The 24,404-nt window shown below is 38.4% G+C and overlaps 1 protein-coding gene across 2 annotated transcripts in view; it reads right to left on the bottom strand.

The window, feature by feature from the left end:
• The window catches only part of LOC101062161 (plexin-A1-like), a 161,722-nt gene that overhangs the window by 122,606 nt on the left and 14,712 nt on the right, over nucleotides 1-24,404 (bottom strand). For both annotated transcript variants that reach the window (XM_029833920.1, XM_029833921.1), the window contains exons 2-3: nucleotides 17,073-18,446; nucleotides 4,123-4,305 (exon numbers count right to left, since the gene is read on the bottom strand). In XM_029833920.1, the coding sequence (XP_029689780.1) occupies nucleotides 4,123-4,305; nucleotides 17,073-18,242 (1,353 nt within the window). In that variant the 5' untranslated portion in view covers nucleotides 18,243-18,446. The remainder of the gene's footprint in view (nucleotides 1-4,122; nucleotides 4,306-17,072; nucleotides 18,447-24,404) is intronic.

Here is a 24,404-nt window from a genome sequence, read left to right as displayed (position 1 = left end):
CAATTCAACTGAGCATTCATGGCATGCACAAGTATAAAATGTAGCTTTTGCCATTCTATTCACAATATCAAATACATCCACTGCCAGTATTATGCATATCCTGACATATCAGGGCTGATTTAGTGTCAAAAAAGTGATTTATATAATTTCAGGCAGGTTTCAGAAACATGTGGCTTGTGTTTCTGCGCGAGACCAAAATGATTTAAAAAAAAGAAGAATTAATTAATTAAAAAACACGTCAGAAGTCTGTTGGGGTTTTGCAGAAACTAAAAAGAAAAGACTCCACTAAGTTGGAGTTAATGAGATAAAGATGAAACGACTGTGTTCAGGTGTTGGGCTCCTCAGCTCATTATGAGCGTGCATCAGAGAGAAGAACACACCATAGTTCACGCACAAACTGGGAAGCAGACAGCAGCGCAGCACCAGATTATCAATCATCTCTTTCATACTGGTGTTCCTGCCATTTAAGCGGGCTGAGCAGCCGATGCACTGCTTCAATCACTGACTGCCACTCTGAATACTAGTGCTAATTAACAGTCACATGCTAAATTACCTCCCATCCCATGTTTTTCGATTAGGCTTAATCATCGTGACAGCTAGTTCTACCTCTAGTCCTGCAGAGTCTGTACATGTGCTGTATGTGATCCAAAACAGTCTTCTGATCTGACATCCTTCTTTCTAAACTACAAAACAAGGTAAATCTAGAGACTAGCAACTACAAAACTTTCAATGACACATGCCACAAACAAAATGAAAAAATATTCACTGCATGATTTAATGAGATATTTAAGTACATTATCGTATCTTTTTGCCAGACCAGCATGATTTTATATCATCATTCAGCATCTTTAACTTGGCATGATCTCTGTCTTTTATGTGTATAGATTTTTTAAAAACTTATATTTATAATAATGATAACATTTTGGGTACAAAAACTCCCTTATGTACAGTTGTCTGTTGAATTTTTGAGGAGGATGCAAAAATATGTTTTAGTTTCAAGAAATTCAAATAAATCTTCAGTACAATGTAAATTGTCGCAAGTGCAGACACATAGTGACACACTGTCACTGCTAGCACAGTTGAGGGGAGCAAAGAGAATCAGATGATCTCTAAGTGGAAGGCATGTACCTTTCGAAGGCGCTGGACCCTGAACTTTCAGAGCACCTCACTTGCTCTGAGATGCCCTGAGGCATAACCCAGCTCACTCATCCCAAAGACTCGTGGCAGTAAAGAGCCAGCATTATGTCAATCATATGGCTGGCACAGTTACCTCAGTAGTGCCGCTCCAATCGTTCCTGTCACTCACGCTATCTTCCAAGATGGAAAGGAAAGGGAAAAGTAATTGGATTTGCTGCTGGAAGGGAAATGATGAAATGACATAAAACCCACCCCTCCTCACATATATCCCCTCTCAGACAGTTCACACGTCTGACACACACACAAACAGACACACACACACTCACCGAAAGCTCAGAGGAACTCTCCCTCTCATCTCTCCCCTTCTTTTTTGTTTCTAAAATGTGGAAATACTTCAGGCTCCTGAGAGCTTCTTTTCATCTCCTCTGATGTGGCAAGAACACCTTGTTCTCCCAGGTAGACAAAAGAGAAGACAAAATGACGGGATTGAACGGATTTGGGGTAGAGGTGGGAGAGCAAAAGGCACAGACACTAGCCTATAGTACTGTTATGAGCAATTGCTACCCAACCTACACATCACCTTTACTTCCTAAAGCATTGAAAACTGTGTTGGAGGGGTGGGGGGGTAATTCTGTTGCACTTTAAAGTGCTGATCAAAGAACAACAATATATTTACTGTCATATGCTGTTTATGCTAGTGAGACCTTACATGAGGCGGCGTCTACCATCTTTCTGCATCCTACATAAGATATAGAGACCTGCTATACCTAGAGTATAGCTAAATGCATTTAACAAAAAGTGTGTATCAGTGCTTCAAGCATAGCTAAAACAGTGAAAATAGTCTCATTAAAAGGGGGCAGACAATGAGTCTTGTAATTGATTTGGGATCTAGTCCCTATCCCCATACAATTTCCTGAGCCACCTATTCATTTGTAGAATGTTGCTCCAGACTTGTTTAAAAAGTAGATGTCCTTTCAAGAACTTACTGCAAATTATGCCACATAAAGATAGTAATAAAACAGTAATGCACATAGTCAGTGTACAAGTCTATGCTTGATTCACAGGCATCAACCTCCCTCTAACTTGTAGGCAAATGTTCAGACCTATATGCAGCAACTTTCTTACAAATACATGCAAAAAGGTCATCAGGACATACACATTCCATAATTTACATTTAATTAGGAACAACTTTTAATGCATTTAAAAAATAAAGGCCTTTCTAGCCTATTTTAGCGCATTAAAAAAGTTGCATTCTTAAGAAGATGTTCTGCAAGTTTTGTTGGTTACAACGCTATCAGTATTTCTCAACCTTTACAACCTTTGACACACTTTACATATGGACAACTTTCAGCAATCCCAAAATTAAATGTGCGCAAAAGGAAAATGGTAAAGGGAAAAAAAAATCAATATGTCAATAAATCTGTGCAAATAGTAATACAAAGCACACACAATTGAGCAGCACAAAATAGTTGGCTAAGCATCTGAGGATGGGATTTTGAGAGGTCAATAAATCTCTTGCTTGAGCAACATGGAAGAAATTAATAGCTGGAAGTATAAACATTTGTCATTTAACTTTAACGATAAGCTGACAACAAATTAGCCAACTGTTAAGAGTCTGGTTAGAGTCAAAGGGGCTGGGAAACAAAAGTTATCCTCCCGTTTCACAACATTAATACACTGTTAACAGGAAAACAAAAGTATTGGAAAATTATAATCATTTTCTTTATCCCCCAGTCATGATGTGGAAAAATGTAGTTCTTTTACATGGCACAAATATATTCAAAGATCACTTGAAGATATACATTTAAACATAAATTGGCAATGACTTACAATTCATTGGTACAAGACCACAATTCACTCCATCTGTCTGTGACTGTTCTCAGTCATCCAGGTCATGGTAATTGTGGTAGTTGAATCATAGCAACTGGACTGTTTGAGTTCCATGAAGACGTTTCATTTCTTATCCAAGAGGCTTCATCAGTTCTTGGGGAGTTCCAGATACTTATACTCTTCAGGAGTCATTAACACATTTGGAGCTTCAGTAGCCTGGTTGTGGGTTACTTCACCCCTCATTATGCAGGTCGTTGAAACTTCCCTGACACAATGGGATTAGTTAGTGGCCACGTGTGAATGGCCTATTCTCCCCCGGGGATGTTATTCAAAACTGTATTGTAAATAGGTGAAAGGTGATGTCCCCAATTTCCCAACAGTCAGTCAGAACTGATGAAGCCTCTTGGATGAGAGGTAAGACGTTTTCATGGAACTCAGTCCAGTTGCTATGATACAACTACCAGAACTTTTCTCCGTAGAACAGCCAATAAAGCACATAGACTATGCGTTTTCTCCCATAAGAATTTCATATTTACCTTTAAGTTCCTATGTATTCTCAGAAAAATAATTGAAAAGTGAAACTTATTGCCTCTTGCATTGGAGTAAAGACTCACCAGATTCCAACAAACAAAAGACTTGTGAATCAGCGTAGTTGTGACTGTAATCAGGACTGAGTTTGCGTATCTGATGCTCCCCACACTGTAAAGACAGCAACATGTCCCTGCAATATCTTTGTTGATCTAAGCAAGGACATTAACAATCATTGCATTTCACTTTTCTCTACATATCCAAACTGCATGGGAAGACAAACAAGGTCGAGGGAAAAAAACGATTCATATTGGTGGATACGCTCAGCAACACAAATCTCCACGTATCTGCACACAGATGGACCAAGGGTCAGACACAAGGACTACAGGGCAACACCAGAGCTGGGAAAATGTGTAAGGGGTCTGCAGTGTTTTGTGTGTACGCTCATATAGCCCACATTAAGACAGATAGTAGCATACTGCAGAAAAATAAAACACAGTGATCAGAACTGTATCCGTTTCCACTTTAAATAGCCACTAAAACTCTCTCTCTCTCTCTCTCTCTCTCTCTCTCTCTCTATCTCTCTCTCTGCAACAAGAACACACAAACATGTCAAAAAATGCCTACCTTTCTCATACGCCCACTGCGGGTGCCAGTGAATGCCACAGTGTGTCCACGATAGTTGTAGGCTGCCACAGAGGTCATACCATCATCTTTGTCCACATAGAGTGGGATGCCCTCTATGGCACTGGTTCCCCCTAAAGGCTGGTTGAAGTCCTGGCCGCAGAAATTATCATCTATCTGCAGCGGCTGAGGTTTTGGAGAAAAAAAAACAAAACAGAAAAATCAATGATTTTGAAAATGATCACCAGAAAGGAAAGATTGAGGCTTATGTGTTAATTGATTGACAAACAATTATAATATAAAAAAAAACTACTACTAATGTTTCAAAAATGCAACTTTTAAGTAATGCTGTGATGTCTGGCATTCAGGAAAGCTAAAAATGACTTTTAAACTAGTGTGCAGCAGAGTCCCTCAGTGAGATGGATATCTATAGTAATGTGTACAACTTTCTTTTATGCAAATTCAGGGGTATGTATTATTATGGGTAAGTATGATCTGTATGTGGGCAGAATGAGGTTGATTTTTTTTTTCTTCAAAATAAAAGTGAAAAATGCAGTATTCAATCCTACTGTATATATTACTTTTATCAAGCGTTTGAATTCTTTATTTTGAAAGCCAATGTATGCTTTTTTAGGCTCTGGTTAGATTTTTGAAATATACGTTCATATAGCATTGTCTTTACAATGTCCAAATCAAAAGGAAACACACTACCGCAGTGACTGATCATGCATACATGGGTGTGTGGGGTCAAGGCTTTTGGTATTATTGAGCAAGCGGGGGTCCAGCTCTCAAAAATTGGACCCATGCAGGACTCTTCTTTCTACATCTATCTGATTTTACATGAACCCTTACCACTACAGAACAGTATGGTTCAACAGCTGTTTCCCCAAAATTCAGTAAATGCAATTCATAATGCGAGATGAGCCAACATACAAAGTGAATCAAATGGAGCATGATTGTCAGTGTGTTTGTAAGACATAAATGGGTCTCTGGGGAGATGACAGGGAAATGAGAGCAAGCAAATTGTAGGTTGAATTAGCATATCATAATCAAAGTGTCTCGAACAGGCACATGGCAACTTTGATATATTGATATGTCATGCATGATTTATACATGGGTGTGCATGTGTGTAACAAGCATATCATTAAAAACATCTGATAGCTGTGGAAGGGCCAGGAGGTTCTTCTTATTGCAGCAGAAATTGTCAACATCATATGAGTTAGTGTCAAAAACATGAGCATTCACTTCCTCCACATGGGCAATTTGTAATATTATCTTAATTATCTAGATGATATGACTGCAATATGGATGTTGTTGAAGTGAATTTGTTCCACCAATTATTGGATATTAGTCGGAAGTCACAAGTGATGAAAATGTTCACAATATATGCTATTCTCTTCATGACACGCATTTAGAATTTATGGTTCCTAAGACATCATACACAGGAAGAAACACAGCTGGAAAAACTGACAGAAACCTATCACACAACATAAATCAACTTGACAAGTTTTTCATGTTAATTACAAAACAAGATGTCAATCAAAGCTTCACCTCGCAAGGTGGTCAGGGAGCGTTATGTTTCATTATACAGTGTGTGCGTGTGTTCGTCTGTATGTGTGTAAAGAAAAAAAAGGACACGACAGATAACACATGACAGATAACCCTTGCTTGTGTTCTGTCATAGAACTACTTTACTTACAGATCTTCCAATTCTTCCATGTTGTGCCCTGCTTTCACTCTCTCTTTCATCCAGGTAAAATATATACATCCCTTTTTTTAGACCAGCATATTTTCTCCTTTTGTCTATTGTATATTATCACTAGATCGTAAGTCCGAATCTAAAGTGATAAATGTTCTCTTAAAATCCAGTGCTGTGATCTTCTAAGTCCACATTGAAACATTTCAATCACACTAGCCTGTCAAAAGATTGTTCGTTATCAGCAGCCTGTACTAACGTGATTCAGTTACAGTTTATTTAGATATGGCGCCTATTCTGCATTCCAGGTGTGGTGTTTGCACATGCTCAATTGAGATCACCATATTTCCAGCCCTTCTGCCGACATGCTGAGGAGTAATGCTTTGTTATGTTTAGCCTGACTTAAATCATTACCATAGAGTCAACCGCTCAGATTGAGACACATTTGTGCGCTCGGTGACCTCACATGGACCTGACATCTGTTAACTGCTGTGTGCCTTGTACACATGGAATTCCTATGGTGGGCCTACTTAATCACACTGGCTCTTTCAAGAGATGCCTTCCCGCCACCAGTACTGTATAGTTGGAACAGTTGATTTGTTTAATTTACATTCAGTTTTTGTTACTCTGCAGTTCATCAGGCCCGTTGTGATAAATCTCCTCTCTTAGAAGGGAGCCGCAGTTTATAGACTAAAGTAAAATCCATAGCTGTGGGGGAGCTGTGGCTTGGCAAGCAGGACTGTCTGACCACTAACAACAAGGCTTCATGGATGCAAATCAGAAGGTCTCCTTGTCAAAATGTTCAATGCTAAATTGCACCCACCTTTCTGCTCCTGCTTGGAAAGTGGGTTATGATCCTTTAGAACATAGTGATGTTTGTCAGCAGTTTGTCCTTGAGTACATGTTACAAATTGGTGACAAGAATGGGGAAAAAGTACATTCCAACAGTCTGCATTTATTTTTAATATGATCAATAGGGGCAAAATTATCGGCCTCTTCAAGATGCACATGCAAGTTTGTCATTTCAGTGAACCACGGCACTAAAAGCTTAATGAATGTTTCTGTCATTTGAGCAAAAGGCACTGACTTTATGGCAACTTATAGCCAATTGCTAGAGTTCTCCACATTAAAGTGTAATATCAATAGATAAGTATCAAGCTGCACTGACTATACAATTTAACAATATGTGGCTAAAATGTATTATATCAGTATACAGTATAAATAAAATAAACAAACTGATCATTGATAGATGATTTGTAAGGGACAGGCCCATTGGCCCAGATTTATACTCCAGATAATGAGGACTCATGATCCAATGCAAGCACATGTAATACGTGGATATTGACTATTGCTTGATTTTTTGGAGCATATTTAGGTTAAGTGGTGTCGTTTGGCCTGGTGAACCTCAATCTATGTTAATATTTTTACAAAGTATAGCATGTGTACAGGAGGCTAAACCTATCGTACCCACACAAACCCACACAAACATTTCCAGCGGGTGACACAAGGACGTCCCATATGCTGACCTCCTGTAGCTCTTTCATGCAGATGGTGCAGACCACTAAAATAAAACACACACACACACACACACACACAAATCGCTTAAAGAGAGGGGTTAACCTCGGATCATCAAGTTGTCTGTGAAAATGAAAAGAAACAAAGCAATTTAACACCTGGTTTTCCAATTACCATCCTTAAATTGGTGGAATTTCTTGTTGCAAATAAATTCTACCATTATATGCATTATGCAAAAACTTGACTAAATAAATTACTAGAAAAGTCCAACATTTACACATTTGTTTTTGTCAGCATAGTGTAACAGCACCAGTTACATCAAGTCTATGAACTTTACAGACAAAGACAGCTAGAGAGAGACAGATAGATAGGGACACAGATGGATGGATAGAGAGAGAGAGAGAAAGATAGACGGCTAGATAGAAAAAAACAAATAGAGGTAGATAGAGGGAGAGACAAATCTATAGAGATAGAAATATAGAAAGATAAAGATCTAGAGAGAGATCCACAGAGACAGGCAGAAAGATAAAGAGACAGAAAGAGATATAGAGCTTTAGAGAAAAAAAGGGATACTGAGAGACAGATGGATGGATGGATGGATGGATGGATGGATGGATGGATGGATGGATGGATGGATGGATGGATGGATGGATGGATGGATGGATGGATGGATGCTGTACAGTATAAGAGAGCAGCAAAAAAAAATTACCTACACACTCTCCAGAGAGAAAAATATCTCAAGCATCTCCTCATCCAAACATTTTGCTCCATTCCCAGAGAACAAGCTCCCTCTCTCTCCCTCTCTTTCTCTGTCCTTCGGTGTGTATGTGTCAGTGTGTTTTGCATATAGCTTTTACCTCATTCCCATGTGAAAAAGATAATGCTGAAGTGAAAGTTAGACTACTGAGACATACTAGATGATGCAATGAACAACAAGACTTGCAGAGGAAAAATGCATTGAATGAAATGATGCTCTCTCTCTCTCTCTCTCTGTCACTGTGTGTGTGTGTCTGTGTGTGTGTGTGTGTGCGTGTGCGTGCTTCTATGCTTCTTTGAATAATACCGAAAGGAGATGAGACTAGACTGCCAAACTTAGGAAGCAGCAATGAACACATGCAGTCTCTTTCTTTCTCTCTCTCTCTCCTCCTCTTTCTCCATCCTTCTCTCTTCTGGCTTCCAGCCAGCTATTTGCTTGGCATTGGATGCAGAAAACAGGAACTGGTTGGCCTTTGGTTTCCCCCTGTGAGCCAATATCTGCTCTCTAATTGGTTGTTAATGAGCAACTGTGCATGTGTGTCGATGACCACGCTTGTTTGAAAGCTTGTTTGTGTTTGTGTGTGTATGTGTGTGTGTGTGAGAGAGAGAGAGAGGGGGGGGTGGGAGTGTCTAACATCTGTCTGACAGACTGAGACACTTGAAGCTTTGACCTGTTAACACAAACATAACTACATGCATCCACATAAATTCCATTCTTGATCAATGCGCATCTGTGCTCATGAGGGGAAGAAAATGTGTCTTTGTAGTTTTGACAATGGAACACACAAAAACACTTGTGTGTGTAGACATCTGGCAGAGCAGTCTGCTTTACAGGCATCACAGCTATGAGCATCTGCATTTTACACTCAAACTGGAGACGTGTGTTTCGATATGTGCACGCAACAGCAACTATACACTGAAGCTATACAAAACTGTCAGTATATTTAAATGAATAAATAATGGTAATGAGAGTTCCTTTCATAGTTGCATGTGAGATAGTGCCTCCCGACTGATATTCTGAAGATCTGAAAATTTTCACCACTTTGACTCTTCTCATTTTACTTTTGCTGGCAAAAGGACAAATAGCCTTCAGCATCTGCTTTTGCATTGGTGATGGATCTGCATGGTGTCGATCACCAAAGATCAGTCAGACTTCCTCAGGGGTTCCCTGCTGCTGGTTTAACCATCCTGACTTTTCTTTTCTGCTTTCAAATTCTAGCCAGCATGACACTACTTTTCTGCACTACTTAATCATACTACCTCCGGAATCTGCGGATAAGCCATTGTGCAATCTAATATTTTTTTTGGTTTGTTTTTCTTTTCTATGCATATTTACAACATATTTGCAACATACTGTGCAATCTGTAAATGCCACAATTCTATTCTTATTTGCACTTTCATTTTTCTTCATATAGTATAGTTTCTTCATACATTCCCTTCTGTATATAATTTCCCCTCTGTATATAATGTATAATGTACATAGTCACGTACATAACATAATAGTTTTTCTTTTCGTGTTGTATACCACTGGCTACTACTGTAACATGTGAATTTCCCCGATGTGGGATCAATAAAGTTTATCTTATCCTAAAACATATCTAGATATGACATAAAAACCTGGAAATATGTATTATTATTATTATTTAATATTAAATTGGTAAAGTTTGGCCAGGGTGCCCACCGCCTTGGGCTCAAGGGTAGATAGCATGGGCTCCAGCCCCCCACGACCCTGTTAATGGGGGAGATGGTAAAGGATGAATGGATGGATGAAAAGTAACAGTTTGAAAATGATGTGTTATATTGTAGTCAATATAACTTTAATTAATTGACTGATACACTATTACTGTATGGTAGCACATGCATAAAATATATAAAGGTCTCATCCTCAATAAATTTTAAAGTGTAAGAAAATTAATTATCAGTCACCAAAATACTTTTCTCAAAATACAAAAGACAAAAAAATGACCCATGAGCCCTTGTGTTGTATTCCTTCTCTGGTCAACACCATTTCCAAAAAAATATTATAAAAGAAAATATAAGTCAATTTCTATTGCATCTGTTTCTACATTATTTTTGACATGAAAATAATGGATTCATGCTGTATCTACTTTCATATTGTAAGCAGGTTTGCAAAATATGTAATTTACATCTATATCAAATTTAATTTAAGATTTAAATGTTAACTTTGCAAAAATGCATGTGTTTTCTATGTGTACGTGTGTGTGTGTGTGTGTGTGTGTGCATGTGGACTTTGAGTTGATCGGGCCTCTCTGACCTGTAATGACACGTCTGCTACTTTCCGACATTTGGCCTAATTTTACCACACTGAGGCAATCATTTAGTCAATGGCATTAGCAAAAAAGCTCTTTCTAAGCGAGGCAAAGCAGATGATGCTCTTTAAACCCTACTGTCCATCTGAGAGCAGCATACTATAATCTGTGTAATCTGAAGTAAACCACCTTAATCCAATTATTCCAAACATTTTTATTCAAAGTCTGTGAAATACAGTAGCGCCTTACTGCTGTGTTTAGCTCCTGCATTCAAACATAGATGAATAATTTAAGGACCAAACCCATATAACGAAAGCATGTGTTTGCAAAATCACATGCATAAATTCAAGTCTAAATGCATATTAATACGTAATTACACTCTTCATTAGATACTACAGTTCAGCAGTTTCTGAACTCCTGGATGTCTAGCACAGGTTTGGGAAAATCTTCTGAACCAGCTAAACTACAGTTTGACATGAATGTACGTGCATATCTATCATAGAAAGAAGAATGGTTTTCATTTTGATCCACAGTTTCACAACTTCAGTATTTCTGCATTCACCTTCAATTGATGGATATAAGCCTCTCATTTTTCAATTTGACCTTCAAATGATACTAATACGGTGCGGAACTGATGTTAACATTTCCTTAGTCTCAGAGATATTAATTTCCCGAGTAAAGGTGAGATGATACCTCGGTCGTACGGCGCATGCAATCAAAACACACTATCATGAACATATGCCAGCAATAAATTCATTCCGTAATTTCTGACTTGACAATGAACAATGTTGTGTAGTAAATTTAACCCTCGGGCTTCACCTTCAAATCTAAGAATTTCGCCCCGTTGAGGATTCATTCATTTAAATAAGGAAATTTAATGTGGGGTGACCTCAACATGATTCATCCAGAGGCTAAAAATGACTACAAGATGAAACATAAGAAATCTGTGAAATGTTTTACAACTATGGTAACTGTATCAAACCACATCCTCAACAAGTGGTACTTGTTTTGTCTTCACAGCATGCATACAGTTTGCCTTTGAAAATCTTATACATATCATATATACAGTGGGACCTCTACTTATGAAATTAATTGGTTCCAGAAGTTACTTCGTAACCTGAAAATTACGTAAGTAGAGACGCGTTTTCCATGTAAATGCCCTAATCCGTTCCAAACCCCCAAATATTCGGACATCATTTTTTTTATAAATCATAAAAATGCATTAAAACATGTAACAAATACGTTACAATTAGATTACCGCACAATGAATGTAGAAATTCAGTGCAAGGCTTCTCCAGGAACAAAATGAACTTTATTACAGGCTAATCTTACATTAGCCATCATTACTAGCAACGAACATTAACACTTGTGGTTACACCGCCATCTAATGGACAAATATACGAACACCCACAATAAATAAAAGTGAAACGAAGAAGACGCTGGGATACACACAAACATGTACAGATTCTTCCTAGCCAATGGGATGACAGGAAGATACTAGGCGATAGCCAATGGCAGAGCAGCTACAAGCAAGTTTGTGTTCGCTAAACTCCACTCCGGTAGCGTATTTTTGCCGTTGAGACGTTTCGTAACCTGAGAATTTCGCATGTAGAGACGTTCGTAAGTAGAGGTCTCACTATATATATATATATATTTTTTATTATATATATACAGTATATACAGTAAGTGAGACAGGGATTGTTCAGAGATGCCAGACAAGAAAAATCCAGTATATTTCCAGTATTCAGGAGAAGGGGAAGGAATTGGTGAATATGATTTTGTCCAGGTTTGACTGTCCTCCAGCTTCTGCCATCTATAAAAGTTCTCATTTTTTGGAAGATGCCATTGAGAGAAAACTCTCACAGATCTTGCAATAAGACAGAATCCAATGTATAATTGTTGCCAATGTTAAAAATATTGAGGAATGGTTGATTAACTTAATAAACTATATTTTTGGAATTTCCTTCTAGAACAATATTTTTTAATTAGGTAACAAAAATGTAATTTAATTGTGTATCGTTCCATATTCTGTAATAGAATAAAATTCTGTATTAGAATAAAACCCTACTCAGGTTTATTGAAAATATTTTGCTTAGCCTGTTCCATAACCAACAAGAACATCCAATTTTGGCACTCAATAAACACACACACACACACACACACAAAAGGTTTATAAACCTTTTTTTCATGCAATCAGTGCATTAAAAAAGACCATTGTAACGCTTTAGAGGGACCCGGCTGACCCATCAAGTGTAGAACAAGCATCCAGTAATGAGACTGAAGATAAAACAAGATGTTAGAGAAGAGATAGAACACAGAGGGCCAGATATCAGTTGCCTGGAAGACAGAATGCAAAATGTCAGAGATATTCACTATAATCCTGGCCAGCAGTTATGAACACTGATAAATATTAATAAACAGAATTAGGCTTATAGAAAGAAATAGGGAAAGGGAAGAAAAAAATGGGGAAAGGATGGCAGACAGTTAACTTCAGAAAAGCATGGTGAAGGGAATGAGAACAGAAGAGTCTTTCGGTCAGATTTGTTTTGGGTTTTCTTTATGTTTTTGAGGCAAGAAAAAGAATTTGCAACACAGAATGAAGAGAACGGGAAAAACAAAGTAGGCCTATCAATGAAGGTATCTTCATCCTATGCCTGAGTCAGACTCATTAGTCATGCTGAGGTGGTAGAATTCCTCAGTTGGTAGAGCTGGACAGCAGCCCACATACATCAAAGGTCACCCACCCCTCAGTTTCCCTCCCAGGAGACCACGGCTGGCGTAAGTGGACATAAAGATGCACAGGGAGGGTTTGAGTCATGCCTGTCAAAGTGTGTCGAAATGACAATGTCACTGTCTGAACTCAGATTTAGCTCACAGACACAACAGCCTAACGGTGTTGTAATCCTTATGTAAAATGATTCAGACTGAAAAGTAGTCTTAGGAGAAAGAAAACAAAACTTTGACACTGATAAAGCCAGATTTTCAAGCACGCAGTCAAGATTTAAAAACAGATAATAGTCATGCACATTTTATCATTTGCTTAGCTAGATTTTGTGAAAACCTACTGGCTAAACAGGCATTAAGGCATTAATATGGATCATTTTTCAGCTAAGTTAGAATTGATTTATACGCTGCGCAAATAACCGACAATTACCCCAAGTTTGACAGTACCCAAGGCCACCAAAGATGTCTCAAACCCTGTCATCTAAAAACGAGATGAAATTTGCATCTAGGGTTATAGTTATTTATAAATATTTTTATATTCATTTATATGGAAGAATGTACTCAGTAGAATAAACTGATTATTAAGTCAACAACATTTTTGAAAGTGGTCATGTTGCAGTGGTCCTCTGCCGTGTAAAATGCTATGGATAAATAATTTCATGTAATTTTATTGTATCTAGTTGTTTGGACTGCAGTTGTGACTGCACCATATGTTTTTTGTTTGTTTTCGGTTAGTTTGCTCTCTCCGTGTCTGTATAGGTTTCCTGCGGGTGCTCTGGTTTCCCTATGACTAAGGGATTTACCCTCCATCTGGACTAAATACTGTCCTGTATGTGTATCATGACAATAAAATATCCTTTCCTCTTCCATTTCTTATTGACACATGCAAACTAATAACTGTAGTGATGTGTATTGCATATATAAAAGCTCAGTATATACATATATATTAAATAGGGGGACTTTTTGTTTTTAATATAATCTTGACTTTGTAGTGACTCAAGGACTGGATGAATTATACTTCTCAAGCCATTACGGGAAAATTGAAATTGGACTTGGACTGCTTTCAAGTCAATTCTGGATACAGCGTGGAACTGTGACTATAAAGTTCGTCCTTTAAGAAGCTATAATAGATACAAGAAGTTAATGATAATTTGCTGGAATGTAGGAGTTTTGTAATAATTTGTGCCAAAGGTAAAGGGATGAACTGTCCTCCATCCTGACTTCTGATAGCCTTCGAATAGGGTTAGTGTTGGCCTGACCTTGTCTCTTGAATGGAAGACGATTTTGACATAATGCCACAAGACCCCATCATCAGAATAAACCAAACGTGAATGTAACAGGAATTGATGAATTTGTCAAAGTGACGTCCCAGAGAGAGATCTGCTGACATGACCTTGATCGATTTCACGCAGAACGACAGATGGCCATAAAGGACAATCATGTAACTATTCTCATTAGCATAATAATATGCACATATATTGTTTGTTTTTTTACACAGCCATGCAGCAGCAAAAAACATAATGTCTTGCATGATCTTCGAAAAAAAAATCAGCAATCATTACAAAATGCGTTGAATATTATTATGTTATTGAAAAAAATATATTGTCTGTGTCTCTTATGTCCTTTGCGATCCAAATCTAACCATCCAACAGTAGCAATAAATAGCATCCTGGTACTCTGCAGAAGCACAGCTCCAACTGTGCCATGGCTTAGAAAATATACTGTGCTTGTAGCACTTACACTTGTTGAACTAACTAAATATGACTTCATTATAAGAAGCATAATTAATTAGATAGACAAACACTTAAGAGTGCACAAGTCCAGCTCAGTCCCATAATTATGAGAGCATGATCAGACAATTATAGTTTCGGACATTTAAGACCTGCCCAGTCAGTATGTCAAATACTTAATATCACCAAAGTCGTGTACCGCTGTCAATATCTCCAGTTTCAGTCTCAGTCACCCCAGAAATTGACTTCTTTCCCTTTCATCCCCAGTGGCTTTATTTCTGCTTTTACTTCTCTCTCAGTTTTTCCTCATGCCACATCCCAATAACTTTACATCTGTCTGCCCTTGTGCTCTACCTCCTTATTTCTCCCTCTATTACTTTCTGTCTTCAACCCTGGCCATTCACCCTTCCTTCTATAGCGCTGCTCCATTGTTTATCACCCTGCTCCTGCTTCTTACCATGAATTCTGTTCTCCCCACATTGAATTTTCAGATCACATCCAGCCACTGGCTTTACACACTAAGTCATTCTATACCTCATCAGTCAGTGGTGAGTCAAGGAGAGGGCAGAGAGCGATGGCCAAAGGAGACTAAAGCCTTCTGTGAGAAAGAGGACCAAAGAAAGCTAGCTGTTAAAAATGAAATAGGTGAAAGTTTAAAATTTGTAGACAAAGAAAACGAATCAAGGAAAGCTGAGTGAAAAGAGCATAGCAAATCAAGAAAACTGAATATAAAAGAAAGGAAAGAGCGACCATGGGGTGAACAAAGTGAAATTAATATGCAAATTATTGAGCAAGAGGAGAGGTTGGAGAGAGTGCATGAAGACAGTTAGGTGTATTGCAGTAGGAGATTTATGGCAGGTTGTTATGGAGCACTGACTGAATAACAGAAGGTGAGACCAGGTGAATTATTCATGAGAATGTGTGTACGTGTGTGACATGTGGGTACGACTCACATAAATATCTCCCAGACACCCTTAAACCCCCTCATCTATAGCAAAATAAAAAGACAAACCATAGCTTGTCGACAGCTGGAGGAATTTCTGAAAACAACAGGGACTAGCTTTGAAACCGATTTCCTGTCTTCATACCGAATGTGTAACGTCAGCCGATGGCAAAATCACACTGACAACAGTAAATTACCGCAAAAGGGAAATAATAAATCAGTAAATTGATTTAGTCCATTTTGATCTAATGTATTCTGTTGAATCTATTTTATTAGACTGTGTCTTTGTGGATTTAACATGGGCTGCCAATAAAATGTGTTTCTACATGGGGTTAGAAAAACAGCAATTTGGAGGTTGGAAGCTTTTGAAAACTCAAATAAACACAACGTGCTCTCTTGCTGGTCTAATACATTAACCATATAATTATGTAGTCAAGTAGTTTTATGCTAAATAAATCTCCCCCTCTTAAAGGCATCATATTTATTTAACTACATTTTGTGGCCACATTCATGATGTTGGACTGTGGGGGAAACTTGAGCAGTTATTCAATCACATGGAGGCATTATTTTAGCAAAGGATTTTTGACCACAGCAGCTATACATTTTGGTGACCTGTCAGGCTGCCATTGTCTTTGACAGTCATTATAAATGTTTAGTGCTGTGTAATGAATTCACTTATGATCAATACATATTCCACAGGAATTTGTTGAGAAATGTGCATGCTGAGCCAGGGACTTTAGGGTTTAAGATGTTGAAATGTTGTCTTTTCAGATTTTCAACTGGTGCGAGGTTGTACAGCTATGGATTTTGGCCAAGGGGATTAATGAATTCCAAAAAAATGAATAACACATCTTGTAAAACACATAAAAGACGTGCAAATAAGTAATAATTAGTAAAATAGGGTAGCCCAAACAGAGGAAGGCATCTGCTGCAAAACATTGTAATGCCAAAATTATGAAAAGTACGCGAGAAGTTTGTTGCAGTGGGAGGATCCACTTATTTTTCTGTTCTTTCAGAGTATATAGCCATTATTCAAACCATTTGAATCTAAATTTGAGAAATGTCTTCCCTATGTCCAAAGGCTAATTTAAATATCAAACAAACTTCTTTACTTCTCCACAAAAAAAAACTACCACTTTTTTCAAATTTAAAAAAAAAGGGATGTGGGTCTTATACAATATAGTCCACATGTATCAGAACTTAAAATCCTTCAAGGATAAATGTTGGATTGTATAATCTTTGCATGCTTTTCATGTTTTTTGTTTGCTAACCAGTAGAGAACATCACAGTTTAGGTACATTATAGTCTGAAATACTCACTGAATTGATGCAGGCCAGCTCCTTATTTAGCAGCCAGGGCAGGGACAGTTTCCCCTCTCCTCTGTAGCATGACTGTATCCTCTCTTTTATCTTCTCCTTTATCCGTTTCATTGTAAACAGACACAATGCTGACTCCTTGGGTGGCTTGGCTCTGTTCTTTTGACCTTGTGCAAATACAGTGAACAGAACCTCTTCATGCTCTTGAATACCGAGTGAGCGTGCCAAACGAATTCCTGGTCGAGCCAAATAAGCATCCTGAACCAAACGATACTCCACTCCATCTTTGGTGCAGCCAATTGGAAACTCAACGTAGGAGTAAAACTTGGGATCATCAACACAAAGGCGGACGATTTTAGATGTGAAAAACTGCTCACTGCTCGCATCTGGTGATGTAAGTTGGGTATCAAGCTGTAAAGTAAGATAATACACAAATTGCTCGCTGTTGAAGCCATATATGTAGTAGATATCAAATGCCGGGAACTTGGAAAGTGTGTCAGAGGGAATTTTAAGCTGTGAGGAAACAAATTCATCCTGATAGACAAAGCTGAACATGTCAGCATTTTCCTCATTGGACATCAACTTGCGGCTGGACAATGTTGGAAAGTATTCAGATTTCCCGTCGATGGGGGTACCAACAAAAAGTTTTCCACCGCCACCAAAAACATCTGGGGAGATCACAACACCAGACATGGTCCCTGCTTCAGCAACACTGGATAGATAATGCTCCTTACGGTGGTGGGGCTCGCCAAGCTTGAACAAATCATCTAGACGCAGGAACTGGCATATTCCCTGGGAGGTACTTCCACAGGCAATTAAGCGATTGTGGGCAGCATCAAGTAGCAAAAGTTTATTGACATTAGAGGTCTGCACCAATTCATGGGGGCAGGACTGAACACCAGGTGGAGGGTAACAACGGGGATTGTCAGTAACGGGACCAGTGACGTGGCTGCGTAGCTTGGTGAGGTTACTTGAGAGCTTATAGATCCAGTTCACAGCACCAAGGTAGACTTCGCCTGTTTTGTTGTTGACCACCAAATGTGTGAGGCCACCTTCTGGGGGAGAGAAGAAGAGGAGGGAAGAGGAGGAGGTGGGGGGCAAAGAAGTGGAGGCCATGGAGATGAAGAGGAGGAGAAGGGCAATAATGCAGACTGGGATATGGTATAAAGCCATGGTAGTGAAGGCGGAGCAAGTGTGACAGGGTGTTTTCTTGCTACACAATCCTTTCGGATCAGTCAGTGCCTTATAGGACCCACGAGGTCTGATGATATAACTGGAGTGTCTTAGAGCACTTGGGTTTCCTCTGCACTGTTTCCTTCTTTCTCCCGTTATTTTATAACCTCATTCCCTGGTCCTCAGCCTCGTCCACCACCATCCCTAAAAACAAAAGGGAAAAGCAGATGTAAATTCAATCACTTATATTTTTCATTTTAAGAAATCCATCAAAAATGGGTCAAATTTGAATTCAGACAATGTAGATTAAATAAAGTGATTTTTTTTTGCATCTTCTCACTGTACATCATTGTGGTCAACAGTGACATATTAGCATTGTAGTAAAGTAACTTTGCACAGTTAAGTTTTATTGTCATGAATTTGTTCTTTTAAGGTCTAAATGTAGAGCACAATGCAAAAACTCGCGTAACAGTGAACTTTTCTTCTCTGCCTCTGTTTCTCCTTCCCTTTCATTGCATTCCTCTCCCTCAGTTTCTTGTCAATAGTGTCTTTCATCTGTAGCCGAGCCATGATTACAGTGTCCCAGATGACGATGCTGTTGTCTGTCTCACCAGGACAAAAACATCTTTTGTAACCATCTAAGACACATACAGTTTTACATAGTATCACAGTGACTTCACAGCATTAACACACACAGAAATAGCTGACATTAAACAGATGCATGGCCTATGTACTTGTCCAACTGATTGACAGAAGAAAATAGGCCGTATATGCTAGAACAGACACATATTATACTGAGTGACATTTTAAAGTGATTATTTCTGCAGCATTGTCGCTTCACCTTTTCTGATGTCTGAATAGTAAAAATGGAGATGTCAAGCCTGATACTGACATGTAGAGAAGAAATGCTTTTTGATTGAATTGCTTTATCCTGATCACATTTATGTTGAAGTGCTTAGTTAATAGGTTTTGGATCAAGTTGCTGAACTATATTCCACACAGCCTACACCTGGAGTCTTGTCTGGTACAGTAGACCCTGGCCTCTGTTCCTCTGGTGCTCAGGGCCTATATATATATATTAGCTCTAATCGACAACCAGGGTCCACACTGACCATTTGGAATTAGTCTAATAATTACTAAACATTTACTTTAACACTGTATAATTTTAACCATTGCAAATGTGAATTATTTCAGCAAGTGCTGTGTTAACTCTGTTTATTTGTATTAAAGACTACCGGTATATCAACAAGATGGAACAAAATTTTGAAGATTGGATTACTACACTGGGAAACCACTGGTAAAACTGATCATAGCAGCATCAGTACTTCACTTTTGTACTGCAGTGTGGGTTTTAAAAGTTAAAGCATTTCAACACAAGGGGGAAAAAACTGTTTTTATTGAGTCAACAATCAACCTGGCATCAGTTTCCTTTGACAAACTCAAGCCTATGAGGTTTACACTTGATCAGCAGTTACCTGTGCTAGACGAAATGCAAGCAGCAGATATTTCTAGTTTAACATCGTTGTCATCAGAATCTCAGCATTTTTCCTACAACAAACACACTGATAGGAGCATTTATTGCATCAGTTGGCCCATCTTTAATTTTACCTTAAAACATCAAATTAATGTGAGGATGCCTATTATGAGATATGAGATACCTTGATAAACATCTCCGAAGGCAACTGTTAATTGTGACATGAGAAGATTTCTATTAGTCTTTTCAATTGTGTATTATTGAGAATAATGACTGTAGTAGTTAATAGTAGGGCTGTATAAAATAATCCATTAAACTGCATGATTAATTTTAAAAATAATTAAAAACATTAGTTTTCACACGCTGAAAGGAGTTTCGTTTTACTGAAGCACTTCTTAGGTCACCCTATCTATGTGAAACAGGAAGTCAGGAATTCCTCTGCAAGTTCATCAGTGCTGTCCAGCTTGCCAAAGATGAGATAAGTAAGTAAAGGATGAGGAGTGGAACTAGATCAAATAGAACAATCAATAAACAGATCTAAATGTAATATACTTTCTATGCCTCAGGATAAATACAGCATGTCAGCCAATGGCCAAACAGGCCACTAGCTACTACTTATAAGTAATACATTAAATATTTCAACCTTTTCTGATATGCACGACTTTTCCTTTACACTGCATTGCTTTATATCAAGATATTATTTAATTGAAGGAACTTAAAATTAAATCAAATCTGGCTTACATATGGTTTTGTCAACAGAGAACAGTCTTGCATAATGCTTAGGCAATTTTCACCTGCTCAAATAGGTTTTAAGTGTTTTACAGCATTGTACAGTCTGAAGAACTGCTCCAGAAGCTTCGCCCTTCAGCCGCTTTGTTCTAAGACACTGCTACTAAGATCTGCACTCAGAAACACCAAAATGCACTCCCTTTTCTGTCTCAGCTGACAGGTGCAGCTCAGTCATCACTCACTAATACAGAGTACTGGAATACTGGAAAAAATTCTACATGGAACAGAACCACATGCCACAGCCTTAATTTGACTGAGTCACCAACTCAGCTCACCTCTTCTGTCTTCCAAGCTCTCCAGAGTGGAGGAATTTAGGGATGCTTCAAACAAAAATGAAATGAAACTGACAGCTGCTGCATGTTTTTGCACACAATAGGGGACGCTGAAGCCCAGTTCTTCCACTACGTTTATGATGCAGATTAAAGATGTTTATGCTAATTGTGATTAACTTGTGTTTAACGAGTGTTTTGCCAATGATTATTTATTTATTTCCAGCTTGCGTTTACTTGGTTCTACAAGATTGAGAGTAAATATTGAGCTTGTAGCTCTAATGAATCAGCAAAATAGAAAGAGCTGATTAGTTCATGTGCCATGCATCCCGCTCATAATTATTTGGCTTTGTTTTGTCTTTCCCTTTTATGTGCAGCAATCACAATAGCTACTGTGTCTATTATATGAGTATACACTGTCCTCTGTCACAAGATTCTCCAACTATTTGTAAATTACATCACAGTTATATATGAATGTACACGTTGTTTGACTGTATCCTGGTGTCTTGTGAACAAAAAGGTAAAGGGTGCAAATTCTGATTCTATTTCTCCTGTTAAAGATATTTTGATGAAAAAGGTTAGCAACCCATTTGCATGGAATATATCTAAGTTTTGTTTCATTTTGATTATCATTCAATTTTTTCTTAAATTTAAACAACTGACATTAACGGATCCCAACACTCATTTGTGTGCTGTGGCTGTGTTGTGCTATTATTACTCGTGCATGCTGCAATCAATCAATCATTATTCATATAGCATCTGTTACAATCAAAATTGTCTCTAGGCGCTTTAGAGAATCCCAGCGCCTGACCCCCAACAAGCAAGAGTGGCAAGGAAAAACTCCCCTTTAACAGGAAGAAACCTTGAGCAGGACCGGGCTCATGTAGGGGGACCCTCCTGCTGATGGCAAATTAATTTTAGTATTAAATTTGTTGATTACACAGCACAAAGTTAGATGTCAAGAGTGGAATAATTCCGAGGTATAAATTAAGGGGAAAAGGAAGAGCTCGTCATAAGTTTCAGATGTGCCTCAAACTTTTACTGATAAGGAAGGAGACAGAAAACCTGACCTCCTGAGCTGGTTGCCTATTTTGGCCGTGGCATGTAATAGCACCTGTCAAAGACCATTTGGTCTAATTAACAAGGTCACAAACACACTGAAATCAGAGATACAACTTTTCAACACCAGAGACACAATATACTATGTTATACTATATGTTTTCTTGGAATGAGTCTTTCCTATTCCACCTAGGAACGTAACGTCAGAGAACTTGTCAAGAAAGTATTTTTATTGCAAGAAACAGTGCTATGGTATACAGGGAAAAGTATTTGTCTGAACTAACAAATGTTTTATCAGAGAATTAATACTCCAGTTGGATCATTGCCATGCAATGAACCATAGTCTCCAAAGTGGGGTCCCTGCAGCTAAAATCATTTAGAAGCAGTGTAAGTGTTGTATAGGTCTTGAAACACTGTTCTTTATCAAAGAATTTGGCGTGTATAATCAGAACAGGCTCCCGACCGCAGAACAGCTATTTTGGAGGGAGCAATTATGGATATTAGGGATGGAGTGAGGGAGGGAAAGAAAACAAAAAAGGAGCCTCTGCAGATTTTTGTTTTCCATAAACAGTATGTTTGGCTGTACATGTATAGGAGAGAACACCCCAAAACTGGAGGACAATAGTGACAAGGACAAACCAGAAGACAGACTTCTCTGCTACTGCATTGCTGCTGATATTTCTGTGGGGAGACAGATGGGAAACTAAGTGCAGATTGCCATTTTATATCTAGAGGCAAGAGGAATACTACCATGTTTTTTTGCTGTGAGACTTTATGCTCGACCTGCAATAAAACTGGTTTTATAGCCACTGCAGTGATGTAATGCTGGCTATAAACTGAGGCTGCCATTAGGAAGGTGAAGATATAAACACTGATTTGCCAGCATCTGCTCTGCATGAGACTGAGTGGAGCTGGCAATAAAGCTCTATCTTGATTATTATATAATTATTTAATTTATTTAGATGACTGGAGACAGAGGTTTTGAAGTATGGATAAAAAATGTGATGTACATCTCCAGCAGTTAAATATGCTTTAGCAGCTTGTTTTGAAAACTGAATGTTTCCATGTTCGCAGTCCAAACATTAACAAGGTGGCACCTCTTAAGATATTTTAACATTTAGTCACAACTAGAAATACTATCCATTCCCCAATTTGTAAAACAACCTTCCTGAGAAGAGTAATATTGATCTATCTGCAACAGCTTTGCTTACAGGAACAAACAGCCACTCATACGATCCAGTCCACATTCTGCACGCATGCACACCCGAGGACCGTGAAGTAGGTAATGTACCTGCTCTTTCTGCTGACTACAATGTAGATGCTGAAGCTTACAGAGGAGTGATACCATAGCTGATTAAATACTGGCACTTGAATCAGACACTCACATGCCTACACAGACCTTCACACACAATCATATAAGGACATACACATAGCACAAGCTAGGAGTTAGCATCCAAGCACACAGCCAAAAACGATGTTCATATGCATCTAAGATTGAGATGGGTGTGTGTGTGTGTGTTGTGTGTGTGTGTGTGTGCGTGCATGCGTGCGTGTGTGCACATATGCACACGTCTATCTGTATGTCATCTCTCCTCTGATGTGACCTTTACACACTGATATTTTCTTCCTATCCTGCATACAACACTGCTAACACAATTACACTGGGCTAATGAACAAAGAACCCTGATAAAGTCACACAAAGACATACACACACATTCGCAGAGTTTCCTCTATGCATATCAATCTCTTTGTAAAGGCTACATTTGCATCTTTAATATAAATGAAAGTGCTTATTAAAGTGCACACAGTGGTTCAGATCAGATGGAGCAGGAGCTCGTCTAAATCCATAGCGTTTAACCCCTCTCTCTCTTTCTTGTTTCTATTAAATCCAACCTCCTCTCCCCCTGCCCACCAGGGTCACACTAGTAAATCATCTCATTTATGCAGCACTATTGTCCATGACTGAACCCAGGTTGGTGTCTGGAAATTGCTTGTTTTGTCCACTTATGTAAAATGCTTCATTTGTATTCAAGGAAAATAGAGGAAAAACTTCTTCCAAGTCAGGTGATTATCAATACTGCACTTAAGCTCAGCTCGGACCAACAACATAATAGGTCCAGGTAGGAAAAAGCACTTCTACTACTGCAAGTAATAACCAAATCTCTTTCACTGCCTTTCTTGATGAGACCAAGTAGCTCTTGATCTGAACTATTCCCAGTGTGTCATTTTGATTAGACTTTTCGCCAGTGTGAATACATTTTGTTCCATTAGCACTAGCACTTATTTAGTAAAGGCTCTCACTGGGCTTTCCGGCATAATCAAAGATGACAACTCCTCAAGGGATGTGGTCAGGCTTATTAATGCAGGATGAAAAATAAATCATGGTGAGTAATCTCATCTAATGACGCATTCTTTCCCACTTTGCACAGTAACAAAAAAAACCAAAAACCTCTGTACAAATTGGCTGCTATGATGAACAATTGTTGACTGGGTCAATTAGTATTTTAGGATTTATGGTGTAATTTAACATAACCAATAGCCCACATTTCAGCATTTTCGTCCCTCCCAGTT

This window comes from Takifugu rubripes, chromosome 3 (assembly GCF_901000725.2).
Source record: "Takifugu rubripes chromosome 3, fTakRub1.2, whole genome shotgun sequence".
Lineage (NCBI taxonomy): Eukaryota > Metazoa > Chordata > Actinopteri > Tetraodontiformes > Tetraodontidae > Takifugu > Takifugu rubripes.
The sequence above is the reverse complement of the archived record's forward strand: the minus strand, read 5'-3'. Positions and strand labels throughout refer to the sequence as shown.